The sequence below is a fragment of the Gorilla gorilla genome, chromosome 8, assembly GCF_029281585.2.
Source record: "Gorilla gorilla gorilla isolate KB3781 chromosome 8, NHGRI_mGorGor1-v2.1_pri, whole genome shotgun sequence".
In the NCBI taxonomy this organism is placed as follows: Eukaryota; Metazoa; Chordata; class Mammalia; order Primates; family Hominidae; genus Gorilla; species Gorilla gorilla.
Window position 1 is genome coordinate 47,730,291 of NC_073232.2, and position 19,186 is coordinate 47,749,476.

The following is a 19,186-nucleotide window of genomic DNA, read 5'->3' on the forward strand; positions in this document are numbered from 1 at the left end:
CTTTAAAATAGCATGTGTGAGTTTGCCAGGTTGTAAAGAGAACTCCACCTGGCAAAAACAAAAGAAATTTGAAAACCAAAGGTGTTAGTTTGAATTGACTTTGGAGCTACCCTGAAAGAATTTGCCAATCTGGGTAATGTGTTAGTTAGCTTATGTCGCTAAACAGAACGACTCCAAAACCTAGTGACCTAAAATAATTGTTTAGCTAATAGTTCTTTGTTTTAGTAATTTTGGCCGGGCTTAACTGGGCTGCTCTCATCTTAGCTGACTTAGATTATCAGTTGATGATCTGGCTAGGAGCTGGAAGTCTCGGATGGCCTCAGCTGGGACAGTTTGTCTGTTCCAGATTGTAGATCATCCTTTAGCTGCTAACCTTGGTTTATTCTTACGATGGTAGAGCAGAATTCCTAAAGGTAGTTAGGGAAAGAGTGTATAAAGCCACTTGTGAGGCAAAGGCTCGGAACTGAGACACTGTTGTTTCTGCTGGCCAAAGCAAGCTATAGATTAGGACTTGGATTTAAGACATGGAGAAAGAGATTTCCAGTCTTGCTGGGAACAACTGTAATAGTCATATTGCATAAGATATGGGTATAGTTAGAGGGATAATTTCAGCCACTTTTATAAACAATATGCCACAAATGGCAAAGAGGTTTAGGGCAAGGGACAAGATCTAAGACCTGATAGAAACAAGGGTGAGACCTGGAGATGCCATGTCCCCTCAGTAAAACCATCTCATGGATAGGGTACGCAATGAAATACTTCCCTGCTTGCCTAAGGAGACTTTTTCTGAGGAGTTGGATAGGTTTACTGAGAGTGGATTGGTGGGTCATCCTTAGCTTCAGATCTGTGGTTTCTTAGGTTTGCTTTCACTATAGTACCTCCAGAGGAGTTTTGGTGCATACATATAGAGATTACTTTCCTCAGAAGAAAGGAAACATTGTTTCTGTCATGCATAAGTGTATATAACAATCTTCTGATTGGTACTAGATTACTTCCCATTTCTTAGCCTAAAACTTCTCGGTAATACCCAAGTGGAGGACTTTCATAGACCACAGCTCTGGACTAGAACTTGACAAGGGGAGTAGTGGGGACTTCCTTGAACAGCATAGGTAGATGCTACTCTGGTGCTGAATCATTTATTGTAAGGGATTTCAGTATAGACCCAGGCTGTTTAAAATTTAAACATTAGTGGAAATTTTCTGGACCATGCTCGTGCAGCCTGTCTATGTGATGCAGAATTCATTCTATAGATTAAGTCTGTTAATGAATATTTGTACAGAAGCTTTGGAACTACAATTGGTTTTATTAATTTTTTGAAAAGAAAAATTACCTCTTTTGATATTTTCTCTGCTTTTGTCATTGTAAATTGTTGGAAGGTAACATTAAGTCTGAGGTTTTCTATCATTTTACTCTAGGCAGCACACTTCTGCTTTTGTTCCTTCATCAGGACGAATTTACTCTTTTGGGCTTGGTGGTAATGGGCAGCTGGGAACCGGTTCAACAAGCAACAGGAAAAGTCCCTTTACTGTAAAAGGAAATTGGTACGCTTATAATGGGCAGTGTCTACCAGATATTGGTAAGTTCTGTCATATTAAAGCTTTCCTTCATATATTGAAGTTCTTGTTAAAATGTTGCTCTTAAATCATGAAGATTTCTGCGAAAGAATTCCAAAATATATTGTTAAGTGAAAACAGCAAAATATAGAACAATGTATATGGTTGTTTGATTTGCTTATATTTACTTATAAATGCATAAGGAAATTCTGGATAAGTAAAAGTTACTTACAGAGAGTGGGTCATATGGGAACTAGGAGATGGCTAGATACCAGTGGGAGGGAGGTTTTTTGTTTTCTATTTTAAATTGTGGTAAAATATACACAACATAAAATTTACAGACTTAACCATTTTTTAAGTAGCATTAAGCATATTCACGTTATTATGTAACCAATCTCCAGAACTCTTTTCATCTTGAGGAAACTAAAACTCTATGCATTAAACAGCAACTCTTCATTCCCTCCTCTTCCTACTGCCTGGCAACTGCTATTCTACTTTATGTCTTTATGAATTTGACTTAACACTAGGCTAGGTACCTCAAAGAAGTGGAATCATATAGTAGTGTTTCTTTTTGTGACTCACTTATTTCACTAAGCATAACGTCCTCAAGGTTCATCTGTGTTGTAGCACATGTTAGAATTTCCTTCCTTTTTAAGCTATATAATTCAGGCATACCTTGGAGATATTGTGGGCTCAGTTCCAGACCACTGCAATGAAGCAAATAGTGCAATAAAGCAAATATCGTAATAAAGCAAATCACAAAATTTTTGGTATCCTAGTGCATATAAAAGTTATATTTATACTATATTGTAGTCTACTAAGTGTGCAATGATGACATTATGTCTTAAAAGACTGTGTATACGTTAGTTTATAAATATGCTTTATTGCTTAGTAATGCTGACACAGAGATGAGCACATGCTGTTGGAAAAATGGTGCTGATAGACTTGTTCTATGCAGGGTTGCCCCAAACCTTCAATTTGTAAAAATCACAGTATCTGAGAAGCACAGTAAAGCAAAGCACAATAAAATGCGGCATGCCTGTGTTCTTATTATATGGATGTGGTTTGTGGCATCCAAACAATTGCAATAGTAACATCAAAGATCACTGATCATGTCATGCATTGTCTTATATCTCTAAATTAGTGATATGAGATCACCATAAAAGATAAAATAATACTGAAAAATATTGAAATATTGCGAGAATTACTAAAGCTTATAAGCTTTACTCAATTTTTGATACTGAATTTTTACAAATTGAAGGTTTTTTGACAACACTGCATTGAGCAAGTCTGTTGGCACCATTTTTACAACAGCATATATGCTCACTTTGTGTCTTTATGTCACATTTTGGTAATTCTTAACAGTATTTCAAAACTTCTGTGTTGTTACTATATCTGTAATGGTGATCTGCGATCAGTGGTCATTGATGTAATTATTTTGGGGTGCCATGAACCTTACCTATATAAGACAACAAACCTAATTGATAAATGTTTATGTTCTGACTGCTCCACCAGCTGGCCAGTCCTATCTCTCTCCTCTCCTCGGGCCTTCCTATTCCTTGAGGCACAACAGTGTTGAAATTAGGCCAGTTAATAACCCTACAGTGGCCTCTAAGTATATAAGTGAAAAGAAGATCTCTCACTTTAAATCACATTTCTCACTTTAAATCAAAAGCTAGAAAGGATTATGCTTAGTGAAGAAGGCATATCAAAAGCCCAGATAGGCTGAAAGCAAGGCTTCTTGTGCCAGTTATCCAAGTTGTTAATGCAACTTAAAGGAATTAAAAGTGCTACTCTGGTGAATACGTGAATGGTAAGAAAGTGAAAACCAGCCTTATTGCTGATACGGAGAGAATTTTAGTAGTCCGAATAGAAAATCACACCAGCCACAACATTAGGATTAGCCAAAGTCTAATCCCGACCAAGATTCTAACTCTCTTCAAGTCTCTGAAGGCTGAGAGAGATAAGGAAGCTGCAGAAGAAAAGCTTGAAGCTGGCAAATATTAGTTCGTGAAGTTTAAGGAAAGAAGCCGTCTCCATAATGTAAAAGTACTGATGTATATGCTACAGCAAGTTGTCTAGCATGTCTAGCTGAGGTAATTGATGAAGGTGGGTATACTAAACAACAGATTTTCAATGTTGACAAAACAGCCTTCTATTGGAAGAAAATGTCCTCTACAACTTTCTTTTATAGCTGAGAGAAGTAGTCAATGCCTAACTTCAAAGGACAGGCTGACTCTCTTTTAGGGTCTAATGCATCTGGTGACTTTAGGTTGAAGCCAGTGCTTGTTTACCATTCTGAAAATGCCAGGGCCCTCAGGAATTATGCTAAATCTACTCTGCCTGTATTCTATAAATGGAACAACAAAGCCTGGATGACAGCTCATCTGTTTACAGCATGGTGTACTGAATATATTAATATGGGCTTAAGCCCACTGTTGAGACCCACCGCTCAGTAAAAAGATTGCTTTCAAAATACTGCTGCTTATTGACAGTGCACCTGGTCACATCAGAGCTCAGATGGAGATATACATGGAGATTAATGTTTTCATGCCTGCTAATACAACATCCATTCTGCTGCCATAGGAACAAGGAGTAATTTTTACTTTCAAGTTTTATTATTTAAGAAATACACTTCGTAAGGCTGTAGTTACCACATATAGTGATTCCTCTGATAGTTCTGGGCAAAGTAAATTGAAAACCTTCAAAGAATTCACCATTCCAGTTACTGTTAAGAACATTTGTGAAGTGAGAGGATTGCTTGAAGCCAGGAGTTTGAGACCAACCTGGGCAATGTAGTGAGACACTGTCTCTACAAAAAATAATTTTAAAAAGCCAGGTGTGGTGGCACATGCTACTTGGGAGGTTTAGGCAAGAAGATTGCTTGAGCTTAGGAGTTGAAGGTTTACAGTGAGCTATGATCATACTAGTGCACTCCAGCCTGGGCGACAGAGCAAGACCCTGTCTTTGATTCATGGGAGGAAGTCAAAATGTCAACAATAAGAGTTTAGAAGAATTTTATTCCAACCTTCATGGATGACTGAGGGGCTCAAGACTTCATTCGAAGAACTTAACTATAGATATGGTGGAAATAACAAGAGAACTAGAACTAAAGCCTGAAAATGTGACTGAATTGCTGCAATCTTAGGATAAAAAATACCCTTCATCCAGTCCCAGGACATCTCAAAGCTCTGCAGAAAGAACTTGAGCAATTTGCCAAGCTCCTGAAGCAGAAGAGGATCACCCTAGGATATGCACAGGCTGATGTGGGACTTACCCTGGGGGTTCTATTTGGGAATATGTTCAGCCAAACGACCATCTGCCTCTTTGAGGCTCAACAGCTTAGCTTCAAGAACATGTGTAAGCAGCGGCCCTTGCTGCAGAAGTGGGTGGAGGAAGCCGACAACAATGAAAATATTCAGGAGATATGCAAAGCCGAAACCCTCGTGCAGGCCTGAAAGAGAAAGCGAACCTGGAGAATGTGTTCCTGCAGCGCCTGAAACCCACACTGCAGCAGATCAGTCACATTGCCCAGCAGCTTGGGCTCTAGAAGGATGTGATCCGAGTGTGGTTCTGTAATTGGCGCCAGAAGGGCAAGCAATCAAGCAGTGATTATGCACCATGAGAGGATTTTGAGGCTGCTGGGTCTCCTTTCTCAAGGGCACCAGTGTCCTTTCCTATGGCCTCAGGGCCCCATTTTGGTGCCCCAGGCTCCCATTTTGGTACCCCAGGCTATGGGAGCCCTCATTGCACTGCACTGCACTGTGTTCCTTAGTGCCTTTCCCCCTGTTTCTGTCGCCACTCTGGGCTCTCCCATGCATTCAAACTGAGGTGCCTGCCCTTCTAGGAATGGGATACAGGGAGAGGGGGGAAGCTAGGGAAAGAGAACCCGCAGTTTGTGCCAGGGCTTTTGGGATTAAGTTCTTCATTCAGTAAGGAAGGAATTGGGAACATAAAGGGTGGGGGCAGGGGAGTTTGGGGCAACTGGTTGGAGGGAAGGTGAAGTTCAGTGATGCTCTTGATTTTAATCCCCATATCATGTATCACTTTTTTCTCAAATGAAGAAGACTGGGATACAGTAGGTAGAAAAAAAAGAAAAATACTCCTCATCCATTTATATTTTATGGATGAGCAAAGAAAGTGTTTTCTTGAGATGGAACCTACTGCTGGTGAAGATGCTATGAACATTATAGAAATGACAACAAAGTATTTAGAATATTCCATAAACTTAGTTGACAGAGCAGCAGCAGGGGTTAAGAGGCTTGACTCTACTTTTGAAAGCAGTTCCGTGGGTAAAATGCTATCATACAGCATCTCCTGGTATAGAGAAATCTTTTATGAAAAGAAGAGTCAATCAGTGTAGCAAACTTTGTTGCTGTCTTATTTTAAGAAATTGCCACAGCTACCCCAGCCTTCAGCAATTACCACCCTGATCAGTCAGTAGCCATCAACGTTGACAATGAGGCGAGACCCTCCATCAACAAAAAGATTAAGACTTGCAAAGCCTCAATTGATCGTTAGCATTTTTTAGCAATAAAGTGATTTTAAATTAAGGTATATGGATTTTTTTTTTTTTAAGATACAATGCTATTGCACACTTAATAGACTACAGTATATTGGCCTGGCACAGTGGCTCATGCCTGTAATCCCAGTGCTTTGGAAAGCCAAGGCAAGAGAATCACTTGAGGCCAGGAATTTGGGACCAGCTGGGGCCACATTAACTCTCATCTCTATAAAAGAAAAAAAAGAAAAACCAACTCTTGTCAATGGACTACAGTATCGTATAAACATCCTTTTTTTTTTTTAATGAGACAGAGTCTTGCTCTGTCACCCACGTTGGAAGTGCAGCGGTGCAATCTCGGTTTACTGCAACCTTCACCTCGTGGGTTCAAGTGATTCTTGTGGCTTAGTCACCCTAGTAGCTAGGATTTCAGGTGCGCACCACCACACCTGGCTAATTTTTTTTAGTGTTTTTATTGGAGACAGGGTTTCAACATGTTGGCCAGTCTGGTCTCAGACTTCTGGCCTTATTTGATCTGCCCACCTTGGCCTCTTAAAGTGCTGGGATTACAGGCGTGAACCACTGCGCCCAGGCTAGTATAAACATACTTTTATGTGCACTATGAAACCAAAAATTTGTGTGACTTGCATTATTGCGATATTTGCTTTATTGCAGTTGTCTGGAACCAAACCCTAAATATCTTTGAGGTATGCTTATACCACATTTTGTTTATCTATTCATATATCAGTGGACGATTGGGTTGTTTCTACCTTTTGGCTATTGTGAATAATGCTGCTATGGATGTAGGTGTACAGGTATCTCTTTGAGATCCTGCTTTCAGTTCTTTTGGGTATATACAGGAGTGTTAATTATTTTCTATTTTTTAAGAATTTGAATTCTTTGAATCTATTGCTTATTAAAAATATTTAAAAATTTTGACCGAGAAGTGGATTCAGCACATAAGGACGTTTTCCACATCCATATGATTACATCCCCAACCAGTCAGCAGCACCCATTCTCCTGCCTGCCAAACTATCCTTGAAAAACCCTAGCCTTCAAATTTCTGGGGAGACTGATTTGAGTAATAAAACTCAAGTCTCCCATATAAAAACAACAAAAAATTTTTTGACTAGAAGGGAAGCTGCTGCCCTGAAGATAAAAGACCCCAGGCCTGACAGGATTTATCACTTGCTGACTAAAGAGCCCTTGGGCTTTGAATAAACATCAACAATAGACAGGAATTAGTCTCTACATGCTTTGGGTGAGACCCAGTACTGTCAGGTATGATCTAGCACAGTCTTAGCAGTGGTGGCCATGGGAGTGCTTGCATCACCTCTACCCCAACTCTTAAGAATCTCAGCACAGAGAGAGAGAGTGAGACGGAAACTTCATTTGTTTGGGGGAGAGTAAGGGAGAAGAACAAGAGACTCTGCCTAGTAATCCAGGGAATTCTCCCAGATCTTACCCAAGTTCACCAAGGCAGTACTTCTATGAGTTGGCAAGAGTCACAGTTTTGCTGGGCGTGGTGGTGTGTGCATGTAGTCCTACCTACTTAGGAAGCTGAGGCAGGAGGATCGCTTGGGCTCAGGAGCTCTGGGCTGTAATGTGCTCTGCTGATTGGGTGTCTGCACTAAGTTCGACATCAATATGGTGACTTCCTGGGAGTGGGGGGCCACCAGGTTGCCTAAGGAGGGGTGAACTGGCTCAGGTTGGAAATGGAGCAGGTCAGAACTCCTTTGCTGATCAGTAGTGGGATCGTGCCTGTGAATAGCCACTGCACTCCAGCTTGGGCAACCATAGTGAGACTCTGTCTCTTAAAAAAAAAAAAAAAAGTGTTACTGGGCTTGGAGTGTCCACTAATTTAGATGGCTGCAGTGACTGAAGAATTGAGATCATTACACTCAATTCCTTTTGAATACTTGGAATGCCTTCCCAAGAAGTTCAGGTACAAACAAGTACGGACTGCAAAGAATAAATACCTAACTCTTCAGCGCTTAGACATTGCTGAAAATTTAGAAGCATCAAGACGATCCAGGAAAACATGACCTCACCAAACCAACGAAATAAGGCACTAGTGACCAAACATGAAGAGACAAAGCCACGTGACTTTTCAGAAATTCAAAACAGCTGTTTTGAGAAATCTCAACTAAACTGAAGATAAACAGAGGAAGTTCAGAATCCTATCAGATAAATTTAACAAAGAGATCAAAACAGTGGTAAAATATCAAAGAGAAATTCTGGAGTTAGAAATGTAATTGACAACCTGGAGAATGCATCAGAGGCTCTCAACAGCAGAATTGATCAAGCAGAAGAAAGAATTAGCATGAAGACATGATATATGAAAATATACAGAGTTGACAAAAGAAAAAAGAGTGAAATACTCCCACAGGATCTAGAAAATAGCCTCAAAAGGGCAAATCTAAGGGTTACTGGCCTTAAAGAGGAGGTAGAAGGAGAGAGAGGGATAGAAAGTTTATTTAAAGAGCTAATAATAGAGACCTTTTCAATCCTAAAGAAAAATATCAATATTCAAGTGCAAGGTTATAGAACACCAAGCAGATTTAACCCAAATAAGACTACCTCAAGACATTTTGATAATCAAACTCCCAAAGGTCAGGGATAAAGAAAGGATCTCAAAAGCAGCAAGAGAAAAGAAACAGTATACAATGGGGCTCCAGTACATCTGGCAGCAGACTTCTCAGTGGAAACCTTACAGATTAGGAGAGAGTGGCATGACATATTTAAAGTGCTAAAGGAAAATAACATTTATCCCAGAATATTATATCCAGTGAAAATATCCTTCAGATGTGAAGGAGAAATAAAGACTTCCCAGACAAACAAAAACTGAGGGGTGGCCGGGCGTGGTGGCTCATGCCTATAATCCCACCACTTTGGGAGGCTGAGGCGGGCAGATCACCTGAGGTCAGGAGTTTGAGACTAGCCTGGCCAACGTGGCAAAACCCCATCTCTACTAAAAATAAAAATTAAAAAATTAGCTGGGCATGGTGGCTGGCGCCTGTAATCCCAGCTACACAGCTACTCAGGAGGCTGAGACAGGAGAATTGCTTGAACCCGGGAGGTGGAGGTTGCAGTGAGCTGAGATCGCACCATTGCACTCCAGCCCGGACAGCAAGAGGAAACTGTCTCAAAAAAAAAAAAAAACAAAAACAAAAACGCTGAGGCGTTTCATCAACAGCAGACCTGTACTATAAGAAATGCTAAAGGGAGTTTTTCATTCTGAAGGAAAGGGACATTAATGAATAATAACAAATCAACTAAAGGTACAAAACTCACGATAATAGTAAGTACACAGACATTGTGGTGTGCGCACTACTCATCTTGAGTAAGAAGACTAAAATAAACAGATCAAAAATAATAATAACTACAGCAACTTGTAAAGACATATACAATATAATAAGATATAAATAGATGTAATAAAATTAAAGAGCAGGGGAAAAGATGATAAAGTGTAAAGTTTTTATCATTTTTCTCTTTGCTTATTTGTTTTTGTAATGAGAGTAAACTTGTCATCAGTTAAGATGTTGTTTGCAAGCCTGGTAATCTCAGATCAGATCAGAAAACAGGAGGCAAGAGGATTGCTTGAGCCCAGGAGTTTGAGATCAGCCTAGGCAACATAGTGATACCCCATTTATATAAAAAATAAAAATTAGCCTGGCATCATGGCACATGCCCATAGTCCCAGTTATTTGGGAGGCTGAGGTAGGAGGATTGTTTGACCAGGAGGCTGAGGCTGCAGTGAGCCATGATTGTGCCACTGCACTTCAGTGTGGGCAGTAGAGCAAGACCATGTCTCAAAAAAACAAACAAAATTAATAGATGCACAGAAAATTAAAAAAAAAAAAAGGAAATTCAAACATACCACCAGAGAAAGTCACATTCACAAAAAGGAAGATAGGAAGGAAGGAAAGAAGGAAGAGAAGACCATAAAACAAGAAAGCAAATTTTAAAATGTCAGGAGTAAGTCCTTATTAATAATAACATTTAGTAAATGGACTAAACTGCCCAGTCAAAAGACATTGAGTGGCTGGCTGGATGAAAAAACAAGACCCAGTGATCTGCTCGCTGCAAAGAAACACACTTCACCTATAAAGACACACATACACTGAAAATAAAGGGATGGAAAAAGATATTCCATGCAAATGGAAACCAAAAAGAGCAGGAGTAGCTATACTTATATCAGACAAAATAGATTTCAAGACAAAAAGTATAAGAAGATACAGAAGGTCATTGTATAATGATAAAAGGATTAGTTCAACAAGAGGATATAACAGTTGTAAATATATATGCACCCAACACTAGAAAACCCAGATATACAAAGTAGATATTATTAGAGCTAACAAGAGACAGACCCCAATAAAATTACAGCATAATATTGGCATAAAAACAGACACATGGACCAATGGAACAGATCAGAGAACTCAGAAATAAATTCATATATGTACAGTAAATTCATTTTGGACAAGGGCGCCAAGGACATACATTGGAAAAAGGATATTCTTTTCAATAAATGGTACTGGGAAAACTGGATATCCATATGCAGAAGAATGAAACTAGACCGCTCATATGGTTAGGCTTTGTGCCCCCACCCAAATCTCATCTTGAATCGTAATCCTCATAATCCCCATGTGTCAACGGAGAGACCCGGTGGAGGTAATGGAATCATGGAATCGGTTTCTTGCATGCTGTTCTTGTAATAATGAGTGAGTTCTCACAAGATCTGATTGTTTTATAAGGGGCTCTACCCCACTTTGCTGGACACTTCTTCCTGCCACCTTGTGAAGAAGGTGCTTTGCTTCGTCTTCGCCTTCTGCCATGATTATAAGTCTCCTGAGGCCACCCCAGCTATGCTGAACTGTGAGTCAGTTAAACCTCTTTCCTTTATAAATTACCCAGTCTCAGGCAATTCTTTATAGCAGCATGAAAACAGACGAATATACCCCTATCTCTCACTGTATACAAAAAGCATGTACAAATGGAATAAAAACAAATCTAAGACCTGAAACTATGACAAGAAAGCTGAGGAAACTATCCAGGACATTGGTCTGGGCAAAAATTTCTTGAGTGATACCCCACAAGCACAGGCAACCAAAGCAAAAGTGGACAAATGGGATCACATCAAATTAAAAAGCTTCTACACAGCAAAGGAAACAAGAAAGTGAAGAAACAACTCACAGAATGGGAGAAAATATTTGCAAACTACCCATCTGATAAGGAATTAATAACCAGAATATATAAAGACAACTCTGTTGTTTCAACTCAGTTGTTGAACTCTGTTGAACTCAACAACTCAGTTGTTCCTGAAACAACTCTATAGGAAAAATCTAATAATCTCATTAAAAAATGGGCAAAAGGTCTAAATATGCATTTCTCAAAAGAAGGTATACAAATGGCTAACAGGTATATGAAAGGTACTCAACATCATCAGAGAAATGCAAATCAAAACTAAAATGAGGTATTATCTCACTCTGGTTAAAATGGCTTTTATCTAAAAGAGGGCAATAACATGCTGGCAAGGATATGGAGAAAAGGAAACGCTTGTATACAGTTGGTGGGAATGTAAATTAGTATAGCCACTATGGAGAACAGTATGGAGATTCCTTAAAAAAACTGAAAATAGAACTATCAGATGATCCATTGCTGGGTATATACCCAAAAGAAAGGAAATCTGTACGTCACAGAGGTATCTGCACTCTCATGTTTATTGCAGCACTATTCATAATAGCCAGTATTTGGAATCAATTTAAGTGTTCATCAACAGACATGGATAAAGAAAATGTGGTGTATATATACACAATGGAATACTATTCAGCCATAAAAAAAGAATGAGATCCTGTCATTTGCAACAATATGAGAACTGAAGGACATTATGTTAAGTGAAATAGCCAGCACAGAAAGACAGTCACATGTTCTCACTTGTTGGTGGAAGCTAGAAATTGAAACAGTTGTACTCACAGAGATAGAGAATAGAATGATGGTTACCAGAGGCTGGGAAGGGTAGTGGGGTAAGGGGAGGAAGTGAGGATAGTTAATAAGTACAAAAATGGCAGGGGTGGGATGGCTCACGCCTGTAATCCCAGCACTTTGGGAGGCTGAGGTGGGCAGATCATGAGGTCAGGAGATCAAGACCATCCTGGCTAACCCAGTGAAACCCCATCTCTACTAAAAATACAAAAAAAAAAAAAAAAAAAATTAGTCAGGCATGGTGGCAGGCGCCTGCAGGCCTGTAGTCCCAGCTACTCGGGAGGCTGTGCAAGAGAATGGCATGAACCTGGGAGGCGGAGCTTGCAGTGAGCCAAGTGATCCACTGCACTCGAGCCTAGGTGACAGAGCAAGACTCCGTCTCAAAAAAAAAAAAAGTATAAAAATATAGTTAATAGAATGAATAAGGTCTAGTATTTCATAGCACAACAGAGTGACTACAGTCGAGAATAATTTATTGTACATTTAAAAATAAATATATTATTGGAACATTTGTAACACAAAGAAATGATAAGTGCTTGAGGGGATGGATACTCCATTTATTCTCATGTGATTTTTATACACTGTATGCCTGTATCACAATGTCTCATGTATCCCATAAATATATATACCTACTGTGTACTCATAAAAACTAAAATAAGGCTAGGCACGGTGGCTCAGGCCTGTAATCCCAGCACTTTGGGAGGCCAAGGTATGCACATCACTTGAGATCAGGAGTTTGAGACCAGCCTGGCCAACTTGGTGAAACTCCGTCTGAACTAAAAATACAAAAAATTAGCTGGGTGTGGTGGCAGACACCTGTAGTCCAAGCTACTCAGGAGGCTGAGACAGGAGAATTGCTTGAACCCAGGAGGCAAAGGTTGCAGTGAGCTGAGATTGCACCACTGCACTCCAGCCTTGGTGACAGAGTGAGAATCCATCTCAAAAAAAAAAAAAAAAAGTAAAAATTTAAAAAATTAAACATTTTAAATTTGCCTTTTATATCCATGCTGCTTTAGCCAAACTTGTATATACCTATTTTTTATCCATTATTCTTGCAGAGCTGATTATTTTTTCATTGATGTTAATTTACTACTTAGTTGGAAATATTTGAATGCTGTTTTCTCATTTTTTTGACAACCTGAAACCAAAATGTCGTTCTTTTCATATATATTTTTTACTATCCCAAACTTCCTCAGAATTGTCTTCTTGTTTATCTATTGATGGAAACCAGAATTCTGATTTTCTATAAAGTGATGCAAAAGTTGAGTCACGTGTGTGTTAATAGATTTTATCTATTCACAGTGACGAGGATACTATGAAGGTTGATTGTAAATACTATGAAGTTTATTGTAAATAAACTTGATGATTTTTTTTATAATTAAAAGGCTTTTTCAATTATGCTCATATTTAACAAAGGTCACCATTACTTAGGAATGCATTTTGGCACCTTTGAAACTGTAGACCTTGAGATTATTTGCATTAGAATGGGGAAGGAGTTGGTGTTTTAAAATCAGTCGTTTTTGCTGCAATTTAGTTTCATCAAAAAATTGTGATACATTATAGCCAAAAGGTGGAAACAACCCATGTCCATCAGCAGATGAATGAGTGAAAAAAAATATTGTATACCTCTATAGTGGAATAGTATTCAGCCATAGAAAGTAATGAAATTCTCAAACATTATGCAACATGTATGAATCTGGAGAACATTATGTGGGGTGAAAGACACAAAAGGACAAATATCATATGAGTCTACTGATAAGAGGTACCTAGAACAACCAAATTCATAGAGACAGAAATAGTGGTTACTAATTCCTAGAGGGAGGAGGGAACGGAGAGTTTCCATTTAATGGGTTTCTGTTTTAGAAGATGAAGTTCTAGAAATGATTAGTGGTGATAGTTGCACAACATTGTGAATATACTTGCTACCACTAAATTGTGCAGTTAAAATTGTAAATTTTATGTATATTTTATGATAAAAAATTGTGTAAATATTGATAATCTTTTTGCACTGTACTCAAGCTGTATAGGATAAAAACTAGTTACATGTGAATTTAATTTACCAATTCTAGCCCATCCAGAGGTTAAACCCATGGCCCCCAGCATGAATTAACATTTTAATCATAAACTATCTGTGTGGCCAGTGCCATGGGTAAACAAGAGGAATTTTTTTTTTTTTTTTTAATATAAGGTCTCACTCTGTTGCCCAGGCTAGAGTGCTGTGACATGATCACAGCTCACTGCAACCTCAGCCTCCCAGGCTCAAGCAGTCTTTTCACCTCAGCCTCCTAAGTAGCTGGAACTACAGGTGTTTGCTACCACACTCAGCTAATTTTTAAATTTTTTTGTAGAGACGGGGTCTCACTGTGTTGCCCAGGCTAGTGTTGAACTCCTGGATTCAAGTGATCCTCCTGCCTTGACGTCCCAAAGTGCTGGGATTACGCATATGAGCCACTGCACCCAGCTGACAAAAGGACATTCTTAACAGCCAGAATATTCCTTTGGTTTAGTGATTATTATCTCCCTGGAGCCAGGCAAGGGGCACACCTTTCTTTAAAATGTGTAAAGTTTAAACAACTATATTAGTTTGCTAGAGTTGCTTGTAACAAACTACCACAAACTCGGTGGCTTGAACAATACAAATTTATTGGCTCACTATTCTGCAGACTAGAAGTCCGAATTTAGAGTTGCTTCCTTCTGAAGGCTGTAAGAAGAATCTGTTACATATTTCTTTCCTAGTTTCTGGTGGTTTGCTGTCAATCTTTGGCATTCCTTCGCTTGTAGACCTTGGCCTTCTCTCTGTACGTGTCTGCATCCAAATTCCCCCTTTTATAAGGACACAAAACATTGGGTTATGGACCTACCCTACTCCATTATGACCTTAACTAATTATATCTGCAGTGACCTTATTTCCAAATAAGATCATATTCTGAGATATTGGGGATTAGGATTTCAACACACAATTTTTTTTTTTTTTTTTTTGAGACAGTCTGGCTCTGTTGCCTAGGCTGGAGTGCAGTGGCATGACCTTGGCTCACTGCAGCCTCCACCTCCCAGACTCAAGTGATCCTCCCACCTCAGCCTCCTGAGTAGCTGGGACTACAGGTGCATGCCACCACACCCAGTTAACTTTTTGTATTTTTTGTAGAGATGGGGTTTTACCATGTTGCCCAGGGTGTTCTCCAATTTCTGAGCTCAAGCAGTGTGCCTACCTGGGCCTTCAAAGTGCTGGGATTACAGGCATGAGCCACCGTGCCTTGCCCAATATGCAAAGTTTTAGGAGACCCAGTTCAATCCATAGGAATACCCCAAACCTGCTGAGCTAATCTTTACTGCACAGAGGGTATCCTCAGCATCGCCCCTGTTAGTACAGGCAAACTTTGTTCCTTCAGATGACTTATTGGCTGGTGTGATGGCTTCCACCTGTAATCCCAGCACTTTGAGAGGTTGAGGCGGGAGGATTGCTTGAGGATAGGAGTCCAAGACCAGCCTGAGCAACATAGCAAGACCCTGTCTCTACAAAAGAAAAAAAAGTGACTTGTCATACCTGATTAAGTAACCGTCGTTCTCAAATATAACACTTCAGATAAGTCTTTGGTTGCATAATAGATTTTTTTCAATTATATTCTAGTAGGAAGGGGGACATATTCTTATTGAACCTTTATAAATAACTATATTACTAATGAAGGGAGACTTAGTAAGAGATGGAATTCTGGGCATCAGTGAGAATCAGGTAGCATTTTTAAATAATTCCTTTTAGTTTACTCAGAGTTTTATGAAATTGTGGATAACTTTAGAAAGGAAAAATGAGCACAGAATCAAAATTAAACATTATTCAAACATGTAACCATAATAAATTTTTCTTCATCAGTTCATTCTTTCTTATGTCATAATGAATTCTTATTCTGCTGGACCTTGGGTTAGCAGTTTCATGAAATGTCTGTTTCTCACCTAACAAAAAAGAATATGAGGAATCCTAATGTACTTCACTGCTACGTTTTGAAAGTTATGTAAGAGAGATCTCTTCAGAACCCTATACCCAAGTGTCTTTTCTTTGATGTGTACATTGTTTCACATACCTGTTGGAATCCTTTTAATAGGGCTCTGAGACTCCTTTGTTGAAAACACAAACTGGCCTGTAGCTTGTAGGAGAGTCTTCAGGCAAGCATCAGAGCAGACAAAAACTGCTCTGGTTAATAGGTGACAGAGGCCTAAAATAACTGTGGCTAGTTTATTACTGATAATTATCAAATGATATGATCTGATGAAGATTCAGAGTAAGAATAATAATGTTTCCAAAGATGATGACTAGGCCTATTTTCAAGGAACTCAGTGACTCTTACGTCTGATATGTAAATATAGCTGAGCATAACCATTTATAGACAAAAACGAAATCTTGAGATACAACTTAATACTTGAGATCTAACATACCGGGTATACACAAGAATATCAAAAGAACCAGCAAGTGTAGGATCAAGCCTAGACATATTTTTATTTTTTATTTTATTTTTATAAAACTCCATGGGAGCCAGGCACAGTGGCTCATGCCTGTAATCCCAGCATTTTGGGAGGCCGAGATGGGTGGATCACCTGAGGTCAGGAGTTTGAGACCAACATGGTGAAACCCTGTTTCTACTAAAAATATAAAAATTAGCCAAGCATGGTGGTGCACATCTGTAGTCCCAGCTACTCGTTGGGGCTGAAGCAGGAGAATCGCTTGAACCCAGGAGGAGGAGGTTGCAGTGAGCTGAGATTGCACCATTGCACTTAAGCCTGGGCAACAAGAGCAAAACTCCATCATGAAAAAAACAACTCCATGGGTAAGCCTGAAGAACATCCCCTTTTGAGAACTACTGGCATAGAATATGTGGATTAGAAACAATAAGGTTAGAGAACCACTGGCATAAGTGAGAATTAGAGCAGTAAGGTTGTGCCAGAAAACATTTTAAATAATAACTGAAATTAGAACTGGATAGTACTATACCCCTCCCCCCCCCCTTTTTTTTTTTCAATTGAGGCGGAGTGTCACTCTTTTGCGCAGGCTGTAATGCAGTGGCAGGACCTTGGCTCACTGCAGCCTCCGCCTCCTGGATTCAAGCAATTCTCCTGCCTCAGCCTCCTGAGTAGCTGGAATTACAAGCAGTGCCACCACACCCAGCTAATTTTTGTATTTTTAGTAGAGATGGGGTTTCACCATTTTGGCCAGGCTGTTCTCAAACTCCTGACCTCAGGTGATCTGCCTGCCTCGGCCTCCCAAAATGCTGGGATTACAGGCATGAGCCACCATGCCTGGCCTGTATGATTTTTAATTGTATTATTATTATTTATTGAGAACTTTTGGGGTTTCTTAAAAAAATATTTTCCAGCCGGGTACACTGGCTCACGCCTGTAATCCCAGCACTTTGGGAGGCCGAGGCAGGTGGATCACAAGGTCAAGAGATCAAGACCATCCTGGCCAACATGGTGGAACCCCGTCTCTACTAAAAATACAAAAATTAGCTAGGCGTGGTGGCACGCACCTATAGTCCCAGCTACTCGAGAGGCTGAGGCAGGAGAATCGCTTGAACCCGGGAGGCGGTTGCAGTGAGCCAAGATCACACCACTGCACTCCAGCCTGGTGACAGAGCGAGACTTTGTCTCAAAAACAAACGAACAAAGAAAAATATTTTCTATCCATGCATGGTTGATTGAATCTGCAAATATGGAACCTATGGATACAGAGGGCTGACTATGTTTCTTCCACCTCTTACAAGAGCACGGGTCATGGTGGATTAGGGCCTAATTTCCAAAAAGAGGAAATTTATGTTACTAAGAAACATGCAAAAATTATTACCCTCTTTAGTATCAAAGAAATGCAAATTTGAAAAGCAAGAGGATAGTAAATAAATAAAGCCTAATTTTAATAATCACCTCTTTAATGCCCTTATCTCCAAATACAGTCACATTCTGAGGTACTCAGGGTTAAAGCTTCAAACAGATCTATTTGGGTGGGGGATACAGTTCAGCTCATCACAGGAAGGCAAAAATCAAATAAGTATGAGAGGAAATGTGGATACTTCATTAAGATATAATTAATCATAAGTGCTTGAGAAATAATACTTAGTTACCTATTTTACTACAGTGACAATAAATAAAAATAAATACAGATGATAATATGATTGAAAAGAACTTCAGCTCTTTTGTAAGTCAGGAGCCTTTGTTCTTTTTTCCTCTTAAATTTAAGGGACAATCAAGACAACATAAAGCATAGAATATTATTTTAATAAAACATTATTTGCTATCTAGCAGATTACACAAAAAGTAAAGAATAACATTTTATATTATAGGTATTTATCAGTAAACCAAGGGAGCAGGTCCTTCTAAATTGAGTTAACTTTGCTAAGATGTTAACCATTTTATAGCTTCTTTCAGACTCAGGTATAAACTGAGGAAAATAAAATTCATTTCCCCAGTTGTATCTTTAGTTATGCTCTTTAATATTCTGCAACAAAGTGACATTTTGCTTGAGTTCAGTATTTCTATCTCAGAGGGTTCTTGAAGTCATAATGATTTTCTTTTCTTTTCTTTTTTTTTTCAAGACGGAGTCTTGCTCTGTCACCCAGGCTAGAGTGTAGTGGAGCGATCTCAGCTCACTACAAGCTCTGCCTCCCGGGTTCTCGCCATTCTCCTGCCTCAGCCTCCCAAGTAGCCGGGACTACAGGCATCTGCCGCCACGCCCGGCTAATTTTTATTTTATTTTATTTTTTTATTTTTAGTAGAGACGGGGTTTCACTGTATGTCTCGATCTTCTGACCTCGTGATCCACCCACCTCGGCCTCCCAAAGTGCTGAGATTACAAGTGTGAGCCACCGCGCCTGGCCAGTCAAAATGATTTTCATATTAATACTAAGATGTTTTCTATGCTAAATGTAATGCACTCAATGTTGCTCTTCTTCAAATAAAAAACTATTTTTTAAGTTTCTCAATTTTAAGTTCTAATACGTTAAGTATTAATGATTTTAACCCATGTAAACAAAGCCCTTTGGAGTCCTGAATAAGTGCTAAGAGTGGAAAGGGACTCAGAGACCATCAAAACTGCTCATTTTCCATGTTAAACAAAAGCACATACACAGTTGTAGCTCTATCACTGTTTTGCTTCTAAGTAGAAGTACAA

The 19,186-nt window shown here is 39.3% G+C and overlaps 1 protein-coding gene and 1 pseudogene across 20 annotated transcripts in view; both read left to right on the forward strand.

Annotated features, from left to right (window-relative positions):
- HERC4 (HECT and RLD domain containing E3 ubiquitin protein ligase 4) overlaps positions 1–19,186 on the forward strand; it is a 153,932-nt gene that overhangs the window by 59,023 nt on the left and 75,723 nt on the right. For all 20 annotated transcript variants that reach the window (XM_004049487.4, XM_004049486.4, XM_063710056.1 and 17 more), the window contains one exon: positions 1,416–1,576. In XM_004049487.4, the coding sequence (XP_004049535.1) occupies positions 1,416–1,576 (161 nt within the window). The remainder of the gene's footprint in view (positions 1–1,415; positions 1,577–19,186) is intronic.
- On the forward strand, positions 1,587–9,228 carry LOC129525098 (POU domain, class 5, transcription factor 1-like; annotated as a pseudogene).